Here is a 20,583-nt window from a genome sequence, read left to right on the forward strand (position 1 = left end):
GGAGGAGATGATAACTCTGTGGCGGGCCGATGCTGACGTGGTCGATACTATCAAGCCTTTGGGCGGGTTGCGACTGGCGGTCAACGTGTGGTCATCGCTCTCAACACCTGCGAAGTCTCACCGAATATATGCGTGTACAAATTCAAAGCACTCTTTTCACCAAACATGGATTATAGTATTGCGTTTTCTCTCTCTCTCTCTCTCTCTCACTCACTCTCACTTATCCTCTGCCGCTTGCTTGTCTCTGAGTACATAAAGAGAGAGACGGAGGGCAAACAATGTAACCCATGAAGGAAAGCTTTCATTAGCTTCAATAGACTTAAAGAGTACAGGCTTCTTGTCCAATAGTAACAAAGCTAAAGAAGGAGAAAGACAATTTAGAAAGGAAATATTGCAGGTTAATATTCGTATAACACAGTCCTTTAGCTTGAAGCTGGGACAAGCTACAGTTATTTGGTTCCTGCTAAACTGGTTTCTCAGTGACAGCAAGGAAAGTGACTACAGCAGCAGCTTTCTCTCCCAGTATTGGCCAAGTCGAGTTGCATACCTACCAAGTCTGCCTTGTCTTCAGTAACGCTTGTTGCAGACTGACTTCAGTTCCGGATCCAAAGAGGCCATGTCGATGCCGAGATGTTGTTCCTCCCTTTGCGTTAGAGCTCCTCCCATCCTCCTCATCATGCTGCCAACCCCAAGAAAGTCTCGAGTTAACCTGTCAGTGGCTCCGAAGCCGCTGAACCCGGTTTCTTGCTGGTTTCCACCACTCAGTATGCCACTGGTTTCGTTAGTGAGAGAATTCACGAGGTCTTGGAAATGGCTCTCGCTCTCTACGCCATCGAAGACAGTCCGAGAACCTGCATTCTTTGCAGCGCTAGAATATAAGCTGCCGACTCCTCTGAGCGAGGAGCTCGCACTGATGCAACTGGATGTTGCACCCATTCGCGTAGCCTTCTGAAGAAGTGCAGTTGCCGACATATGTGGTGGCATTGATTCATTGCTCACCGAGTTGTTGCACATAGGAGACATGTTTGCATCAATAAGATTGTTGCCCACGATATTTCCTGCAAAGATTGCGTTTGGCCCGTTGCTTCCACCAGCAGTGTTAAATGGATCAGACACGAGTAGATGAGCATTCTGGTTCATTGCTACGTTGCTGCTGTTGGTGACGGCGCTCCTGTTGCTGCTGTCAGAGAAGATGCCAAGATTGGAAAGATTAGTAGCAGCTGCGGCAGCCGAGGGGGATGACGATTCGGTGTTGGTTTGGAGGTGTTGCAGTTGCATGAAGCCATGGAATGGTTTGCTTTGTAGCAATTGAGTGTTCTCATTGATGTCTTGGCTTGAGCCGCCACCAAGATAGAACGGGGCAGACTGAGGTGGCGGTGGTGGTCGGAAGGACGGCACCGTGAGGTGATTGAACTGCATAGCGTTGCCATTTCCGCCAAGCCGGAGAAGATCTGCTGATGGATGTGTTTGATCTTGCAAGGTGGAGAGCTGCGAATTCAAGTGAGGAAGGCCCAGATTTATTCCGGTGTTGCCATAGAAGTGGCTGCCGATGGTGTTCATGCTGGCTGGAACCCTCGCGCTCTCTTGTGCTAATGCGTCGCAGAAGGCTCTGTGTGTAATGAAGCTATCACGCCTGCGTCAATGACCACAAGATGAAGCTATTAGTTGCACTCTTGGAAGAAGAAGATGCTAAGCATGCATCTCTGTTTCATACATCTTGCTGCAAGGCATCAGCTTAGAACCATATAATATATTCGAGAGGGAACTCCTTCCATGATTTGAAGCCCTTTCCATTGCTCCGAAGCCAAGATTTGTTGCTATTACCTCAATCAATGCACAACTCCTTTACATTTACTCATCCTAACAAGAATAAGTGTCGGTGCAATTCACACCTCGAGTGGTGTCGCACCCCCGGACAAGAATAATTCGCTCACAGCCAAAGGCGACTCTCATGAAATGGTGGAGCTGTGTGCCATGGCCATGCCTTGTTGCCCATGTATCTCCAATTCACAACACAACAAAGGAACTTGGTAAGCATTGCCTCCAGGGCACCACGTGAATCCAGTGATGGTAACCCTAACCCTACCTAAGATTCTTAGATCGAGAAATCCCAGTCACCGAAACCGAGATCGGTGATGAGTGCAGAGGGGAGTAGCACCACCAACATGACCAAGAACCTACTGCGGGATGGATGCTGATGTTTCAATCATGGATTGGAGTTGGATGTCCAAAATGCATCGATCGATGAGCATTGGATGCGATGATAGATGCACGCAGTACCTGGAAAAGAGGGTTCCGCAGTCGCAGCGGTACTCGCGAGTACCGCACGTCTTGGAATGGGCCTTCCAGTCCGACTGCACGGCGTACCGCTTCGAGCACTTGTCGCACTTCCACTTCTTCTCGCCATGCTTGCGGCAGTAGTGCTTCTTGATGCCGGTGAGGTCGCCGAGGGCGCGAGAGGGGTCGTGGTGGGCGCAGGTCGGCTCGGGGCAGACGTACACACGGCGGCGGACATCCTTGGGGTTCTTCTGCTTCAGCTTCCACGGTAGGTTGTGGCCACGCCGGTGCAGCTGCAGGTTCTGTTCCCGCTGGAACCCCTTGTTGCACACTTCGCAGATGAATCTATTCGTCGCAAGGAGCGTCTTTGGGGATAAGGCGATTACCTCAGCGTCAGGATCTGCGGATTCAATCAGAGTCAATGGAGTCCTTACAATGAAATTGTTTGACTTGACAACATGTGGAAGAAACTGGTTAGGATAGTTGATAGTACACAGCAGTAGCAAACTCTGGGGAAAGAATCCGAAAAGATTAAGATCTGTGAATTAGGATTTGTTTTTGCATGCAAGTGTTCGTGAGTTTGGATACTTGCTTGGGTTTCGAGGGAGGTTCCTCCTTTTCTTCGGAGGAGGAGGAGCTGCTGGTTGAGCCGCAGCAGCAGCTACCGCTGAGCCTGGCTGTGGCTGTTGCTGCTGGGTGACATGCTTCTCTTCCTCTATGGATCCGAACAAAGGTACCGACGACGAAGCCATTGTCATTTCCTGAACCAAAGCAACAAAACAGCACTGCGCTTTCTCTCCCACTCGATGGTCTTCTTGATCCTCTTACCCTCACTATCTGTTTCCGTATGGGATCACTGATGCGTCCAAATTAGAGCCACAGAGAAGCCGTCGCTACCTTTCGATCCAACTCTTCCTCTTCCAGATCCAAAACACAGGAAACGAACCAAAGAAAGGGAGGGAGGAAGAGAGCAAGAACACGAGTCGTAGCACACGAGTGTGGATCTATGCACCAACAAGGCAACCCTAAACAAAAGCCTCCAAACTCTTCCTCCTGGCTCTTGCTATCTCTGCTAAAGAACAAGGAGAGCTGCAAACCCAAACAACCAGTTGCGCTCAAAGCCAAATGGAACGAAAGAGAAACAGCGCGAGAAGAAAACAAAAGAGCAAAAGTAGTAGATAACCTCTTCCTCCCCTTCTTCTTGTGCTACTCCATGGAAGGGAGATCCACATAACAAAGGGCTGTCATGTGACCCTTCTCTTCCTCTCTTCTTCCCTTATGGACGATTCTCCTTTTTCTCTTCCACCTTTCCCCTTGTGCATCTATTATTCCTCACCCCCTTCCCACCCCACCGCAAATTAAGATAGAGAGAGAGAGAGAGACTGTTGACGGAGTTCACGTAGACAAGAGTGTCGCTGTGTGGGAAGAGGTCCACAGGACACTTCCTATCGTTTGGCGTCTGCTCTTCACTGGGCGTGAGGACAAAAGGCAGCCTCTCATTCCAACCCTGTAAAAGCCATATCGGTGAAAACAGCATTGACTAACACTCTCCCTATCTTACCACAAGTCAAAATGAGCTTTGAATTCAACGGAGTCCGGTAAGCATGTGGCACTTCCACTTCCTCTTCGTCTCATAATTTAGGATTGTTACGATGGTAAAACAATTAAAATTAGACGAATTCACTGCATTTAATGGCATCACCAAATTGGTTGGTGGATTAAATGACACACAAAATAAAACATCATAAAACAAGCCTAAATTATAGTCTACATTCATCAATTCATCGATCATTTCGATTATTATTTCTTTTATACATATTTTTAACTCGATAATAAAATATAGATATTAATATTATAGATTTGGAGACATATTCTATGACATATGAGAAGACAATCAACACTAAATTCGAAGCATTAGAAACACTGAATAGAGAATAAGATTCAGACTCTCTTTATTGAACTCAGTTTGAGCCGACCATCAAGGCCGAAGAAATCACATCACTAAATTAGAAGCCTTCAAAATGCGAATGAAGAATAAGATTCAGATTCTCTTTATCGAAATCAGTTTGGGCCGACCATCAATCTCGAAGAAATCATATCAATAAAAGAGTTCTGACTGAAGAGATGATTTCCAATAGAGGAGAGGCTCTATGATCGATTCATACTATCCACGTATGAGGGTGGACTTTCTTAGATGAAAATGAGACTCGATTAGTTGGATCTTGCACGTGGAACGATATTTTTTATAATTTTCTCTAATAGATCTCTACTATCAAGGGTGGACTTTTGTTTTGTCATTCTGATATGAAATTTTTATTCATTTATGAAATCTAACCATGTTTCCTTTTCCACTCTTTGATTGTAATATGTTTTTGATAATAATGAATAACAACTTCATTATTTATCCTTCCTAAATATGTTATTTATGCCGATGTCATCCGAAAAGATATACCAAAATGATTGAATGATCGACACACAAAACGTCTTATTCTCTACTTTTTCTCTCTTTATCGGACAATCTTACCATCACAAGACATTAGCACGACAAACGCATATCCCCATAAAGCATTGGAGAAATTGATGCAATGATAACCTTCGTTGCCTTGATTTCACATCAAAGTCAATGTTTCTTCGTTGTGGGTAATGAGAGTTGAGCTATGTATTTTTAAGCACTCGAGGGATTCTATCTATATATGAGAGAGATCAACCCGTCTTACTAATCTATAGATCGACCTTCTAAGGACTCCTTGTCTTACATTGAAAACACAAACACTTGAGTTTTGCCCTCTCTTTCTCTCTCTCTCACTCTCCCATACACATCTTTTACCTTTGGTTTTAGTTAGTGTGTGTGTGTGTGTTCTTCAAACAAGTTCATAAACATGAATCATGCAGCAAAGGCAGCTAACTAAGGATCCAAACAGTTAATCTCATCTCTTGTTTCTGATGGCTGATGATTGCATCCTCAAGATGATGGAATCAATCAGCAGTCTTCCAACCCCACACCAAAGTGCCTTTTTCCTGCTCCTGAAAGGTGAGATGGTGAGGCTCAAAAGACCATACCACTTTTCCACCTAAACGTGACAGCACAGTCAACAAATCCCCATCCAGTGTTTGTTCTCACTGCTGTCCTCACAGACTTGGCCTCCTCTGTGGAGTTCATTCTCCTTGTAAGCTTTCGTTTCAGCCATTGGAGGCACATGAGAAGTGACCCCCATCTCTGTCTGAGAGAGAATCTTTGTCTGTCACAGGACTCACCAATTAAGTGGCAAACCACATGCGGGAGAGGTTGCTGCAGGAGCTGCTCATACACATCGAATGATCGAGGAAAACGCCACCAAATATACAACAAAGATGGACTTTAAATGGTCTTTCGTCCTGTGAAGAAATGAAAAAGATATTGCATTTGTACCAAAAGAAGAACAATTAAATACCTTAGAAATTACATTTGAGATAATTTTAAACTCTTTAGCTTAGTCTTATTATAGAAATTATAGCTCAGTTGATAGAATCGAGAAGGTATCCGATGCTTAATCGAATATCAACTTATATAAAAATCGAAGTTAGACGTAGTTCCTCCGATGCTCAAGTCGATAACAAAATAAAGTAAAAGTTTAAGTAAAACCAATAACTGATTTTGATTAATATGATTTGACGACTCTTTATAATTAGTTTAATAGGAAAAAAGATTCTTTGTTACGAATAAAATATCTTATCAAAATTTCGTCTACGAAGATTAAATATTTTGAATCGCGGGCTCAAATTCCTCGAAAAGAGACAATGGTGTTGTGTCGACGCAAACGATAAATTATTTTTTTATAATCAACTACTGCCATCTTGGTAAAATATTGTAAAGATATTTTTTTATTATTCGAAAAGAAACCTAATCAAATCAAATCATTTTTATAAGGATTGAGATGTAGTGAGGTAAACACGATGACAAGATCTCCATCAAACATGGCCTGTCCTTTAGTATATGTACCCGTGCCGTCTATGTAGATTCCACGCTCCTCCTGAGGTGGCGTTTGGGTTGGGCATATTGGCTGCATTAAATTGGATTTCTTTCCAAGTATCTATGCCTTCTAATCGAGTTTAAAACGAGTTCATGTAGCAAAGCCACTGTTCAACAATAAAATCATTTTTTTTATAATTTAGAGATAAATAATCTTTCGATATTTAGAGATAAGTATGCCTACATAAACGATTATACCAATAAAATATGTTTAAGTTAGAGGAGAAATTTATAGGATTAGGTTTTGGGCTTCTATCCAAACTTTAGTAAGTCGAATATTTTTGCCTTTAATCTAAATTTATAGGCCCAATTTGATTCAATTTGAATGTTATAATTTTACGACATGAGTCATATGTCATTGACATCTGACCAAGATTCTGATTTATTTAATATATGTTAAATTATTTAAAATGATAAATAAGTTAACAAAACCAGATTAATAGATTTTGAGTCGATTCGATTAAATATGTAATCGAATTAGAAGCACACTCTGTGTGTCTTATCTCCATATTCTTCGATCAAACTATTAAGTTAATCGAGTACATCACACATCCTACAGTCTTAGTAAGCAATCATCCCACACTTGCTCATTCCACAAGTCAGTGACCTAACAAAGTCGAGGAAGATGATGATCCAAATCTTCAACCTAAGATAAGCTCAGATGAGTTGATTGAGTGTGAGAAATATTGCATCCACGTTACATTCTTGGACATAAAATATGGGCAAGTGTGAGCAATTTGACTACGTGTTGAATAAAATAGATTAGTTAGTCGAATACAATACAATCAATAGATTATGTGTTCTTTAGATCAACGTGGACTTCATTATTGATAGCAAACATATGGGCTTCGCGAAGAAACCATTTGCATTGCATCGACCGAAACATCGATAGCGAGGCAATCCAAACACCGACAACGTATAAGACACAGTCCATCCCATTTGGACGCATCTGACGTACACACACACACACACTGAGAGAGAGAGAGAGAGAGAGGATAACAGCGCTTAGTTCACCACGCTGCAGACCTTCCTGACCTCCCCGGCGGAGCCAGTGAGGGGGCCGATGTTGCCCATCTTCACCATGGCAGCCGCGAAGTCGGCGAAGAAAGCCGCCTGGTCCTTGCTGTACGCCACCACCGTGGCGTCGGTCGACCCGCCGTTGAAGAGGAGCTGGTCCGAGTGCAGCAGGCCCTTCTTACTCAACAGGTTCTTGTAGTAGTTGTTGTCGAAGGAGCCGGGGGTGACCAGGTCAAGCGGGGCCAGGTTGGTGTCACCGGTGCCGGCGGTCGGAGGGCACCGGCGCTGCCGCGTCCTGGCGAATCCCGCGTCGATGTTCGTCTCGTTGTATATCCTCCCCCGGAAGGTGGCGCACTGAGCCAGCCCGATGGTGTGCGATCCTGAGAGGACGACCATGTCTTTGAGGCTGAGTCCTTGCCGCGCGAACACGGAGGTGAGCGTGTCGAGGTCGTCGAAGGCTAATGGCAGGTTTTGCTCTGCCAGATCTTTGTCGGCGGTGGTGGAGTCTCTTCTTCCGAGCTTCACCTTCCATGAAGGTCCACCCACCTGTTATGCGCGGTCAAATTCATCATCGCAGAAGCTTTGGATCTTACGATAATCTATCGAAGTCTTTACCGATTAAGTTAATCTGTAATTTACTTACGTATACGGAGGAGTCTCGTGCAACGATGGCAAGGATATCAGCACAAGACACGACGCCCGGACACACCTTCTCCACTGCCGACTTTATGCCGTCGACCACTTCGTATCCTCTCGCAGATCTGAAGTTTTGACGTGCGTTCTTCTCGCTCACGATGCCCGCCGCATCGTTCAGCAAGATGGACGCGTCACAACCCTGACAGATTTGCCAGCATTCAAACTCATCCATCTGCGTGTGTACACATTTCGACACAGAGAGAGAGAGGGAGCTGCTGAACCTGAACAAAGCAGTCATGGAAATGGAGGCGGAGGAGGGACGCGGCCATGCGATGCTCTCGAGCGATCGCCGTACCGGTGGCTTTCTTGACGGTTGCCAGCACCTGTGGGCAGGTCTTGTCGTAGTAGTTAGGCGAGAGCTGCGCCTCACACAAGGCCATGAGTAACACGACCAAAGCGGCCACCCACACAAGGTTGGAGGAGGAAGCTCGCAGCGAACTCATTCTTAGTGTATCTACCAAAACATGGCATCGCCATCTGCTTCCTTATAGGGAAGCCCCCAAGTAGGAGTTATCCACACGCCATTGATCCAGATAAGCCATGACTTTTCTCTTCAACTTTGGATGGCTTCCCTGTCTCTCTCCCTCCCTCTCTGTCTGACTGCGACGGAGCAGCTTCTCAACCATATCATCGAAGCCATGGGTCCCTATTTGCGTCCGACAATAGGGTTCCGGTAACAACAATATCATCACTCACACAGCACGCAGAAGCAGCCTCGCGTGGTTTCTGCCATCAAGCAGGCGGCCTTCTGCTGGTTGACTCTTCCAAGTTTCTTCTTCACCAAGATTACGCACAGGGCTTCTTCGTCAATGGATGAGTAGTTTGCTTTTGCTAGGTTGAAGACAAAGATGTCATTGGAGCATGTAAAACAAGCATTAATTAATGCATTTTCTAATACAATCGATCATGTTTGGTGACAAGAACTTCTCAACTATTATGGTATTTTAATGAAAGTTCCAACTCACTCTGACTTTTGTGATCATACAGGCCTACTTTTGTCCTGTTGGAGAAGACACATCAGTAGTGTGTTTAATGTTATTTCTGGCCAAATAGTTGTGATGGTACCACACCAATCATTTAGGTTTATCATCATGAATTTAACCTTTTTTTAATGGAATAAATGATGAAGATGAAATAGTATGAATTGGATCGAAAATATTAAATTAGAATAGTTTTGTTGACTCTTAATTATAGATATATTATTGTAAAGAGTTGGTAGACTCATAAGTGTCTGTGTCAGAGTCAGCATATGTAATCAATAAGTTTGAGTCAAGCATCAATGATTGACTAGTTATAGGAATAAGGATTATATCATTTAGCATTATGTCCTGATCAATTTTCATATTAATTATAGGCATATTTTGAATCATAAGATTGTTGATTAGATTCAGCATACACAACCAAAAAAATTGATTCAAATTACATATATTAGATTAAACATCAATTCAATCCAAAAATTTAACCAGATTTTCAATGTTTAGTAATGTGAGATTATTCTCGGATTCAATCTCTCTTCATTCAATACAGATATTTTTTAACAAATCTAAAGGATATTTTGTTTGATGCCGATCTACCCAATCGAATTAAAAGGACGAAGGGACATATTACATCATTATTGGTTGAAATTAATAGGCTTGAGTTTGTGGTGCCTATTACACAAACATGATGCTCCACTGACAAGTTACTCTCAATATTCACTTTGACACTTAAGTTAATTTTAATTAATTTAAAAATAAAAAAAAATAATTCTTAGAGAATAAAACTAATCGTAAATTACTCCGGTAGTTCCAAGGTCACAACATCATAGATCGATGATGAGATTATTGACATAGACATTGATATTTTGTCATCTAAACGATGTTGAGATTATTGACATAGAAATTGATATGTTATCACCATTGACAAATATTGGTAACACATATTAACACTCGAAAGATGATTTTCACTTGCTAATATATTTTACTTAAAAAAATACTAATGAAAATTTCTTATTATTTTAACATGAAATTTCCTTCGAGTTTAGTAACTATATTACTTTAATTATATCTCTAGTGCTCAAGCTAGCTGAGGAGGCAAAATGAAAGTGTTAGGATAGGCACAAAATAAGGTTTGTGATAGCTTCGAACATGACATGACAGGGCATCTAATTGAAACCAAACAAATTGGATGTCTTTTATATGGGGGCAAGAAAACATTGCAAATCCAGTACTATTATTATATGTTCAAATTGAATGGCTCTCTACAAAATTATGCATAACTCAATTGTATACCGAAAAGATGAGATTATGATTTCTCTTTCACAATTGGCATTAATATTAAATAGATAAATGCATCATATTGATTGTATCGCCACACGTGAGATTAAAGTCACACTCTTCACGTAATATTCAAAGTATAAGCTTTTTTTCTAATCGATAAGGAAGACAATCACAAATTTACTTCTCATCTATTATGATAACAAAGACAATCATAAATTTTCTTGTCATTTATTATGATTATGATATTAAAATATAAAAAAAAATCTTAAATCTAATTATAAAAACTCACATTTGGAAATCTTGAAATCGGATTGAAAAATCTATCTCATTTTTGGATATGTAATAACTCAAGAGCATAATATTTTTATATCATAAATACTTCGAATAATCTTACAGGTTTGAACCACATTAGATTGATCAAGACATCAATGATAATTTTTTCTGACATCCAAGAAAAAAATCAATTTTTTTTGTTTGTACGGCAAGAAAAATGATATTTCAAATCAAAATCAACATAATTCCATATAGTTTGTCGTTTCCTATTATATAACATCATATCTGTCGTATCATGTTGGATCATATTCCGACGAATAATCTCATGTTGTGACATAAAATTTCTTATCACTTCATATCATATCGGATCATATTCTTTAATGTTAACGCCATGACATGCCACCATCTATCACCTCAAAGTTGGACACGTGTGGTTTGGTACGAAATGCATGCTAAAAAACAGGACTTAAAATTCTTGTGCATATAACTCATTTTCATGGGACAGTAAACAATTAGAATTTAGCTTCAAATAAATTGATTATTACAATAAATAACTAGAATTCAATTAAATTCAGTTAATTTGGATAAGAAAAACCCATTACGAAACTAAAGCAGATAATGGAATTCATTTACTTGAAGTCATGCTATTTCTTAATGAATAAAACAAAACCCTACTTCCCTTCTTTTAATATTGCTCAAGGAAACTACGATCTTCCTATTTCTTATTTCTACAAACATCAGAAACATACGGTGCTTCTCAGATGAGATCTTAAAATAGTTGCAAACTACTGATGTGTGCAATAACTCAATGATTAACACAAAGAAAAAGTTGTTCCACATAATTGCACCATAAGAAGGCTCAGATATGCAGTAGATTTAGAACAACCAGTAGGAGAGACATACCGGTGCAGTGGCACGACTTCAAACTGTCAACTCCATCCTCGAAACAAGAATACCATCAGTATCAGCATAAAGCCACTCACCATCAAATATCCTTGTTCCGGCAAGGTTGATCGCGACGTGTTTCTCACCTATTCCCTTCTTGTTAGCCTTCATTGGGTGGGGAGCCAATGCTCGTACACCGATATCACAACCATTGATCTCGTCGACATCCCTGATGCAGCCATTGACAATTATGCCAGCCCACCCGTTGTTCTGAGCTTGTTGGACAGGATTACCTCCCAGTATGGCGCAGCGCATGCTTGCTCCTCCATCGACAACCAAGACTCTACCGTTACCCTTCTCCTCCAGGAACTCACGCACAAGGACATTGTCCTCAAAAACCTTGAGAGTCACAATGGGACCAGAGAAAACCTGTCGCCGCCCGTATATCTGAAAGATTGGTTGAAGTGCACGAAGCTCACCACTAAGGATTAGGTGAGGGTTAGCATCACAAACTTCGGCAGTCGCCAATTGTAAAGCTGCCATGGTCCTTCAGCTACACTAATTTGGAAGAAAAGACAAACAGGATCAGCATCAGCATCTCAGATCAGGTGGTTTTGATGAGCAACAAATGCTAAGGGAAACGCAAAAGATAGCAAACAGAGCATATTGCGACTATGGCATAATAAATCTGGTGGAAAGAGGTAACATTATTCTCTGATAACAGCATGCATATTGGTACGGAGTTCTTCTAAGAAGACGTTTACAATGAACCATATATTTGATCACAGAGTTATTCTAAAAGACTACTAGTATGATCAAATCAACAATAAACTACATATAACAGGTAAAAAGACATTATATTGGGGTCAAAGATAAATCAATTTGATTAAAGGAAGAGCACAATATTAGTGTTCATGAAGATAGCTTAGTATAAACTTGTTACAATAAGACCACCTTCAGTTTCAACATCAGGTCTTGGAGGATTCCTTAGCTATAAAAATATTACAGAAAACTGACAACAGAAATATGCTAATGAGTGGCACTAAACAAGATGTATCAACAATATCTTGTTTTAGAATTCCAAGCGCTTTGTTTTAATATTTGTTTATTGGTATCTAGAGAGGTGTTGGACAAAGGTCCATAGTGCAACAATGTATTCGACAGCTCATTACATCAAGCAGCTCTTCGAGAGAAATAAAAGCAACACAAACTGACCTATGAAGTCTATATGATAGATAATCTCATTATGAGGTTTAGTTTTTTCTGATAGATAAGACCTTCATATAATGAGTGCGCATTTATATGACATGAACTGACCCATGAAATCATTCTTTAAAACATAAATACAAGATCAGCATCAAGCCATAAGGACTCGACTATTTGGGTGTAAACTGCAAGGACAATTCTCAACCATTGAGCTCCATCGAAGGCAATATGCTAATCAAACTAAAAGTCATCAAATATCCTTTCATTGTTACTGGTAAAGCTTTCTATCTTCCCTGATCTCTTCTTTCACCCTGATCTTTTATGAAAGATCTATGATCTCATATGATACAACACTAAATAGCACATAAAGAGATCCCATAACTCTTCAAACTCAGGGTTTAGTAGCTAAAAACTTCCCTGGGTTACATAATATGCGAACCAGGACCTTTTATCATTAATATCACTAAACAACGTTATTTACAACATAAAAATGAAACATGATGAAGATAACACATCTAAAAATTAAAGAAAAACCAAAAATCATAATTCATAACCAACTTACTCGATGTAGACTAAGATCCAAGACCTAGAAAAACCAATAATGAAACCCACACTGAGCTCAATCAATACATATCAGCCAATATGGTACCACTCCGAATGAACAAAGAATAATAAATATTAATGCTTGGTCGAAGTAAGGCCTGTAACACACTACACATGCACAAATTCTGGCTCCGACTGGTACAAACCCACTGTACTGTGTAATATAAGTATTTCAAACCATGATTGGATTTAATTTAATATACTAAATTTGAGTTGAATATCATCTAGCTGTTACCACTCACTCCACTGTGTGGCATCTTGTTCTCATGCACATTTGATGTGGCAACTTAAATTTGCAGACTTGTGTTGAGCATTTGTGATGAATTGTCACAACCAAATGCTATGTGATAGGATCATCTTCACATCAACTTCAATGAATTTCCCAGACTCATTTTAATCATTTGCTCTATAAGTATTGTGCAATATAAGTATTTCAAACCATGATAGGATTTAATTTAATATACTAAATTTGAGTTGAATATCATCTAGCTGTTACCACTCACTCCACTGTGTGGCATCTTGTTCTCATGCACATTTGATGTAGCAACTTAAAATTTGCAGACTTGTGTTGAGCATTTGTGATGAATTGTCACAACCAAATGCTATGTGATAGGATCATCTTCACATCAACTTCAATGAATTTCCCAGACTCATTTTAATCATTTGCTCTAAAATCAAAAGAATTTTGTATCAACACCAAATAAAAAATGAATCATCAAGTCTATGCTGAACCACAAAAAATTGCTTGTTTTGATGGCTTAGTAGTAACTCCAGGTTTAGATTTAAATTGGTGATATCTCCCCACATAACGGTTTCTCATGAGATGTATTAAAAGATCTTCAGAGTTAGCTTTACTGGATTGGACTCTTCAATGCAACTTCAAAAAGAGATGACAGGTTGTGGAAAGGAATTGCTTATTTGACTCCCAACAATGTTAGAGAATAGCAAATTTTTGTGGCATGTTCATCAGATGTATTCAGTTTTTTCAAAAACAGGAAAAAGATTATGTAAATTAATATTTTTGTGGTCCAGCAGAGACAGGTTCCAACTCCCTCTTTTGAGCCCCTCCCATAACTCTTCTAAGTGGAAAAATTGATTCATGTTCAAATTCTGTTTCCCAGCTTTAGTCGGATGGTTTAGTAGATTAGATTGGGAAAGTTTTCAGTTTTATCTCATTCAAGAGTCTCGTTGTGAAAAAGACATTCATTTGGGTCCTATAGATACCACAGCACCGCACCCCAAAGAATTTGATGATCTTTTGTGGAATACATAAAATCAATTCAGTAATTTCTATTCCCCTGTCTCGCCAATCTTCTTTTTCTGTGTTTTATCTTTTTTATCTTTTCCTCTCGTCTGTCTCCTCCACAGATGCACCAAAACCCAAAGCCATCCTTTAGCACTCAGTAATCAACACACACAAGAACACCTCTCACAAACTTCACAAACTAAGCATCGAAACAGAAGCCTCCGAAATCTGCATCGATCAACCCACGCATGCGAATTAACAGAAACCTCAAAAGGAGCCATGATCCGTGAGCAAGAAACATGAATCGTGAACAACCATAACGAATGTAAGATCTAGAAGAAGGCACGGATCCACACACCAGCAGAAGAGAGTAACATTAAAACCGGAAAAATGACAAAAAATAACGGGATCCAGATGCTTGCCTCAAGCAGAGCGGAAACGAAAGCGGTCTGAATCCAATCCAATGGGGAGAGGACGAGTCAAGGATGAGATTGATAGGACGAATCGGGAACAAACGCGTTCCCTGTTTGGTGCAACGACGCGCCGCAGGGCTTGGAATCCGAGGCGACTGAAGCCGAGGAATGCCGCATCGGATGGGTACTGTAGCCGTGAAAAGACTTATATGTCAAATGAGAAATATTAAATAACTAAATTATATAAAAAAAGATAAATTGCATAAAATGTTTTCTAATTTCTTGATTTATCCTAAATAGAACCAAATGTCAATTGAATACATGAGTTACTTATTAGTATGAAATATGAACATTAAAAATAATACTTTTATCATATAATTAAGATTATCTATATTATGGATTTTTTTCAAGCCCCTCTTCTCATAAAAATAACACTTTTGGACAAGAAATCATATCATTTTAATTTAATACAATTAATCATATATATGAATGGAAAATATAATAAATCTATCTACATGAGAAGAGAGAAAGAGTTAAGGATCTTTTTATTAGGAAGTAAATAATAAATGTGAGTGGCAATTAATTTTTCTTTGCTTGCTTGTTAGATATTGATTACCCAATTTGATGGCATCTTAGTGTCACAATTTCTGTACCAGTATAACACATTTAGCAAAGATTTACCCATCTACTCACCATGCAAAGTACAATAAGAACCCTTCAGCATTCAATAATACAAGCACACTCAGAATAGCATTGAGTGGTGGTCCAATGAGGACTTCCAACTCTCAGTTCACTGCTCCACATGACCAAACTCAGCTTTTACAGTAAAGACTTCACACCAGTATACTACAGCAGAGAGCAGTGGGTTACTTTCTCTGTCATCATGCTTCTTCCATCAATGATCACTACCAGTAGAAGGTTTAGAAGCTCCCTCTGTAAGTCATAATTGGGTCCATGTGTTGTGTTGCTGACAACTTTAACACATACAACTTTGTTGTTCTCAAAGGCAAACCTCAGGATCAGAGTTAAGCTCCATCTATTCGCCTGATCGCGAGTGTGAAATATATGAGAACCATTGTCCCAATGCTCGACCTATTCATTGTTCCAAGAGAGAAGAAAAAAAACAAAAAAACATTTTATTAAAGGGTTTCAGTAAAAAGTGAATGCCCATTGCGGTTGGGATTCACTTATAATTTTGGAACTTGTTGATTAATAATATCATAGAAAAGCTTGGAGGACAAGTTTGCTTGGCCAACAAGAATTCGATTTTGAAAGAATATATGTTAGGACCCGGGTCTGATGGGCAAACTAGCCTATCAATTTCATTTGGTCTAAACTACTGACCAAAATGTTTAAACTGAAATTGATAGTAATATACTCATCAGATCCTTATAAGTCAATCTTAATCTTGTCCACTTTCGATGTGAGACTAATCAGAGATGTTACAATATTACTTGAAGAAAGATCGATTGTTAAAGTGATGAGTAGTTCTACAGTACTTACATGGCCGCAAAGACTAGAAGAATCTTCCTTGGATGAATGGTGGTTAAACGGTTTAATCTTTTGGTCCTTCCTTCTCCCAGATCTGAGAAAGCAAGGCTATTAGGTGCAGATTGTGCAGCCTGAAGAGTTTTAAATGGCACAGGGGGCTGTTTCAACTGCTCCATGTGAGAAGGTACAGCTGCAGAAGACAATAGCAAATACAAATCAACATATACAAAATAATCAAGTTATAATCGTATTTAATCGTAAAATTGCTCCATGAGAACAAGGTATGACTGCTTCAATTTAAAAGTTCAAGTAGAGCATTGCAAAGAAAAAAGTTGAAATGATGAATAACCAATAGCGTGGACATTCCTAGAATATTGCAAAAGATTACTGATATCTGTAGATCCTATTAGGAGTCCCAATAAGAAATGTTGGGAATAAACAAAAAAAATTCATAGCTTATATATCTATAAAGTGAATGTTACATGCTTGATCATGCTTATTGCATGTGCCTTGCACTTACAATGTTGAAGAAGCAACAGATTTCATCATGCTTATTGTATGTGCCTCACACTTGCAATGTTTGACACAGTATGGCTAATAGAAACATGAAGCATCCCATACCTTTAACAAGATTTTTTAATGCATCATATGCTTCTTGCTCCCCACCTGTGTGTCTCTCCATGCGGATTGAACCTTTTCGCGAAAGAGCCTTCCTCTGTGGAGACATAACAGATTTAACTACAATATCTTACAATGACAAGTATATTAAAAGAAATATTAAGGTGTGTCTCTTATGATTGAATCAGATACTCCACTCACAGACATCTTTGGACTTCCAGAGCAACATATTTCAGGTGGCTGTGTAAGACATTCGACATCAATTATTACATCCCCCACTTCATTCATGGCTGTTGTCTGGTTCTGCAGAGAAGTGGATGCAGAAGATTAACACAAAAAATGTGCAAACAATAGTATGAAAAGAAAAAACAAACAAATAAGGAGATGGTTAGCAAAGAATAGTATGAAGAAAAAAAGAGAAAGATAGGGAGATGGTTGAATCGGACAGCTGGAGAGTTTGGTAAAGAATAGTATAAAAGGGAACAAAGAGAAAGATAGGAAGATAGTTAAATCAAACCACTGGAGAGTTGCAATGGTCAGACATTTTGCAACTTAAGAAACTCAAGTAAACCAACATTAAAATAATTTATAACTATCTTAAAGAGGAAACATAACAATTTATAATATCAAAACTCCTTTTTCAAATCCACATAACCAAAAGTCACTGGACGCTTACAATGAACCTAAGAGTACAGTTTTATAACTTTGGACTATTTACTCAAGTTGCAACATGATCTCAACACAGCAGCACAACCTAGTTTGGCTATTCTTTACTACCAACTTTACCCAGAGTCTGGGAAGATCTTCCAGCCCTATCTAGTGCTATTTTGGAACTTACCTGTAAGAGCTATGGTCCAAATTTGAGTTATTGCATATAGATTAAATCACTCCTCTATTGCTCTTTCCTTGTTGAGTTTTCTCTCGTACTTTTCTGGTATCTTATATCCAATTTTTACATTTTCTCTGACTGCCAAACATCCATCTCGGGTTATCCTTCCAATTTGCAAATAGATATTCGGGGCACATCAACATTCACTGCACAACAATGAGTGGTTAGCTATTTTTACTGCTAGTTGAAACATCAACTTTCAAGGAAGCTATGAATCTTAAAGAAAGTTGACACAAAATAGGTCTTTCATAAATAAATATTTTGCTGCCTTAATTAGAATCTCATCCAGTTCTCAGAAAAATTCTCCAAACTGTTAATTCCATGTATTCAACAAAAGAAAAAAAAAAAGAAAGTTGATTCTGCATCGATTTCAACTGAAGGACTGATCAATAGCAAAGAGAACTGAGAGGATGATCAGTACAAACACATTGTACCTTAGACTGATGAATAATTTGTGCAAAAGCTAAATCAATTTATCGAAGCATTCAATGGTGGCATTTGGGGCCAGTATTCGACAAGGCCCAACGATCTTTATGAGCAAATAAAAAGTGCCTAATAGGATGAAGAACAAAACATAATTGTCTCTGGGTCCACCTATGTTTTCTTTCATACCAATCTTCTAAAATTGACATCATCATCCTTATCCGCTACCTTGCTTTTCTTTAAAGAAATTAAGCTGCATTGCTGAACTTGGAAGATAAGGGACATTCATTTTTGTATTCCAACTTTTTCTAGGTATATTTTTGGAAAATATTTCAGGTTATACACTAATTAAAGTACCTCTCAAGCCTTTTGTCTGTTCTATCTGTCATACAAAGGATTGATTACAATCCCTTCCGCACCGAAAATACTATATCCACCTACACAGCCCCGAGATAAGAAGAAAACGATGATAACACCAGAATCTGTTCCTATACTCTAACTAGAAATCAAATGGAGGGAATAATGAGACACGAAATCCATTATATGAGGCAAAGATTTTTCTTCTTTTCCGAAAAGAAAAGCCTTGTCTGATAAACAGGCCGACTGATTACAACGGCGATCGAGATGAAGCATTCAAATTCGTGGATTTTCGCCTTGAAGTTTTCCAGGAGCAAATCATTTCACTAAAACTCCAGAAAAAATGCCTCCTTTTTGAACAAACTGAAGTTACTCTCGGTCAAAGATCAACGAAAAATCAAGTAGACAGATCAAAAGGATAGAGATAGAGAGAGCGGAGTAGGAAAAGGAAGAAGCGGGTGTTTTGGGAACGTCTGCTCACAGAACGAGACACGCAAACGGAGAGAAATAGAAAGATGTCAGCCATATACAAGAAACCAACAGAGCTCCCGAGCTCACCTTCTGTTCTCTCATCGTCTGCGCAAATTCGCGCGCAAAAAAGGAGCAATGCCGATCGAAATCTCACCTCTTCGCTGCAAAGAGAGATCTGAAGTAGCCGTTGGAGGTGGGAACCTCTTCCTTTTATTCCGCTTCTGATGTCCTTACGCCCGTCTCGTCGTTTCTCCCGAGCTTTGTCTCTGCAGCTCTTCTTTCCGCAAGAACCCTTGCCATTATTGATAACCTCTAAAATAATAATAATATTATTATTAATATTAATTTATTATTTATAATTTCAATGTTCCTAATTTCTTCGTACTCCTTATTGATGCTATCATCGCTTGTTACCGATAATGTTCCCTGATGTCGCCACGTTATCCTGAAGAAGAAGAAGAGATAGAGAAGAAGCGGCTAAAGAAAAAGGAGAAAAGAGAGGATATTTATATCCTTTCATAAAGTATTATTAGTTCAGAAATATTAAATAAAATTAAATTAAATTATAAATAATAAATAGTAATTTTCTTCTTTTTATTTTAAAGAAATAGTTTTACATGTTTATCCTTCTCGAGTTTTGAAATAACATATTTGCCCTAAATATAATGTATATAGTTTTCCATGTCGATAGTGAACCTCTACGCTATTATCGAACTGTTAGCATGACTTGGTCCGATTGTTGATATTCAGGATCGTTCCAGCGTCGAGAACCAGTTGAGCTTGGGGTTGGTCCAGATGTGCTTCTTTCAGTGAGCACACTCTGCTTCGTCGTTACTGAATTCTTGCACACTAGCTTAGGTCGGGAGGGGAGGGGTTTCCCAACTTAGGACCTTCCAACGATCAAGTCAGTCGAACTTTTACCGAGGTTTTTTGCCGCCCCTGGTCAGGTGCTGGTTGAGGGCTTTTATTATGATGCCCGAGGGTCGGGCGTACGCGATCTGTGTGAGGCGGTCGACTCCCCGAGCGATGAGTTCGTACATTCGGATGACCATCGCTCGATATGTGTGGAACGACGCCGTGCAACACCGTCCCTAGTTTTCCAAAGTAACCCTTGTCAGGACAATGCTGGCTCGTGTGGCTCCAGATGGCGCTAGAGGGAGACAGTCATCGTCTCGAATCCGTGATGACACGTTCGACGTGGCGCCTTATCTTCGTCCCGAGGTTCATTGTTTGCGCTTACATGATTGAAAGTCGTGGCCACGTGACGTGACGTGATCCACAATATATTCCATCATATTCTTTTTCAAGTTTCGAAATGTTATATTTATTCTAGACAAAATATATAAAGGGTAAAATTTTTATTTATATTTTATTTTTCTCATCATATACCCCTTTTTTTATTTCCCAAATGGTATCCCCATTTGTTATAATCCATAAAATTCCTAATAGTT

General features: G+C 39.5%; 3 protein-coding genes across 9 annotated transcripts; all 3 read right to left on the reverse strand.

Annotated features, from left to right (window-relative positions):
• Window positions 1-281: 281 nt before the first annotated feature.
• On the reverse strand, window positions 282-3,611 carry LOC135636083 (protein indeterminate-domain 5, chloroplastic-like). Its single transcript, XM_065147633.1, has 4 exons — window positions 3,461-3,611; window positions 2,870-3,366; window positions 2,281-2,677; window positions 282-1,633 (listed from the first exon to the last, which is right to left on the reverse strand). The coding sequence occupies exons 2-4, from the start codon at window positions 3,033-3,035 to the stop codon at window positions 568-570; spliced, it is 1,629 nt and encodes a 542-aa protein (XP_065003705.1). The 5' UTR covers window positions 3,036-3,366; window positions 3,461-3,611; the 3' UTR covers window positions 282-567.
• Window positions 3,612-7,079: 3,468 nt separating this feature from the next.
• On the reverse strand, window positions 7,080-8,463 carry LOC135635236 (peroxidase P7-like). The gene is made up of 3 exons (XM_065146191.1): window positions 8,221-8,463; window positions 7,947-8,138; window positions 7,080-7,849 (listed from the first exon to the last, which is right to left on the reverse strand). The coding sequence occupies exons 1-3, from the start codon at window positions 8,440-8,442 to the stop codon at window positions 7,292-7,294; spliced, it is 972 nt and encodes a 323-aa protein (XP_065002263.1). The 5' UTR covers window positions 8,443-8,463; the 3' UTR covers window positions 7,080-7,291.
• A 2,842-nt stretch (window positions 8,464-11,305) lies between these two features.
• On the reverse strand, window positions 11,306-19,431 carry LOC135635626 (putative 4-hydroxy-4-methyl-2-oxoglutarate aldolase 1). 7 transcript variants are annotated; one of them, XM_065146840.1, is made up of 6 exons: window positions 19,287-19,431; window positions 17,831-18,027; window positions 17,198-17,295; window positions 16,996-17,089; window positions 16,387-16,564; window positions 14,899-15,070 (listed from the first exon to the last, which is right to left on the reverse strand). In XM_065146840.1, exons 3-6 carry the CDS (start codon window positions 17,219-17,221, stop codon window positions 14,950-14,952), a joined length of 417 nt encoding a protein of 138 aa, XP_065002912.1. In that variant the 5' UTR covers window positions 17,222-17,295; window positions 17,831-18,027; window positions 19,287-19,431; the 3' UTR covers window positions 14,899-14,949. The 7 variants fall into 7 exon arrangements, with proteins under 7 accessions (XP_065002907.1, XP_065002906.1, XP_065002912.1 ...); XM_065146836.1 differs by having other exon boundaries at window positions 17,194-17,295; XM_065146839.1 differs by lacking the exon at window positions 17,831-18,027.
• Window positions 19,432-20,583: the final 1,152 nt, after the last annotated feature.

The sequence above is a fragment of the Musa acuminata genome, chromosome BXJ3-4, assembly GCF_036884655.1.
Source record: "Musa acuminata AAA Group cultivar baxijiao chromosome BXJ3-4, Cavendish_Baxijiao_AAA, whole genome shotgun sequence".
In the NCBI taxonomy this organism is placed as follows: domain Eukaryota; kingdom Viridiplantae; phylum Streptophyta; class Magnoliopsida; order Zingiberales; family Musaceae; genus Musa; species Musa acuminata.

Excerpts from the sequence above, each read along its gene's own strand:
- LOC135636083 (XM_065147633.1), bottom strand. The coding sequence starts at position 3,035 with ATGACAATGGCTTCGTCGTCGGTACCTTTGTTCGGATCCATAGAGGAA. Across the intron at positions 2,678-2,869 it reads GAACCTCCCTCGAAACCCAA|ATCCTGACGCTGAGGTAATC; the intron begins GCAAGTATCCAA and ends TTGAATCCGCAG. Across the intron at positions 1,634-2,280 it reads TGCGGAACCCTCTTTTCCAG|GCGTGATAGCTTCATTACAC; the intron begins GTACTGCGTGCA and ends TCATTGACGCAG.
- LOC135635626 (XM_065146833.1), bottom strand. Across the intron at positions 17,090-17,193 it reads CTGGAAGTCCAAAGATGTCT|AGGAAGGCTCTTTCGCGAAA; the intron begins GTGAGTGGAGTA and ends ATGTCTCCACAG. Across the intron at positions 15,071-16,386 it reads CTTCTAGTCTTTGCGGCCAT|TACCCATCCGATGCGGCATT; the intron begins GTAAGTACTGTA and ends TCACGGCTACAG.
- LOC135635236 (XM_065146191.1), bottom strand. The coding sequence starts at position 8,442 with ATGAGTTCGCTGCGAGCTTCCTCCTCCAACCTTGTGTGGGTGGCCGCT. Across the intron at positions 8,139-8,220 it reads TCCATGACTGCTTTGTTCAG|GGTTGTGACGCGTCCATCTT; the intron begins GTTCAGCAGCTC and ends CAAATCTGTCAG. Across the intron at positions 7,850-7,946 it reads CACGAGACTCCTCCGTATAC|GTGGGTGGACCTTCATGGAA; the intron begins GTAAGTAAATTA and ends CGCGCATAACAG.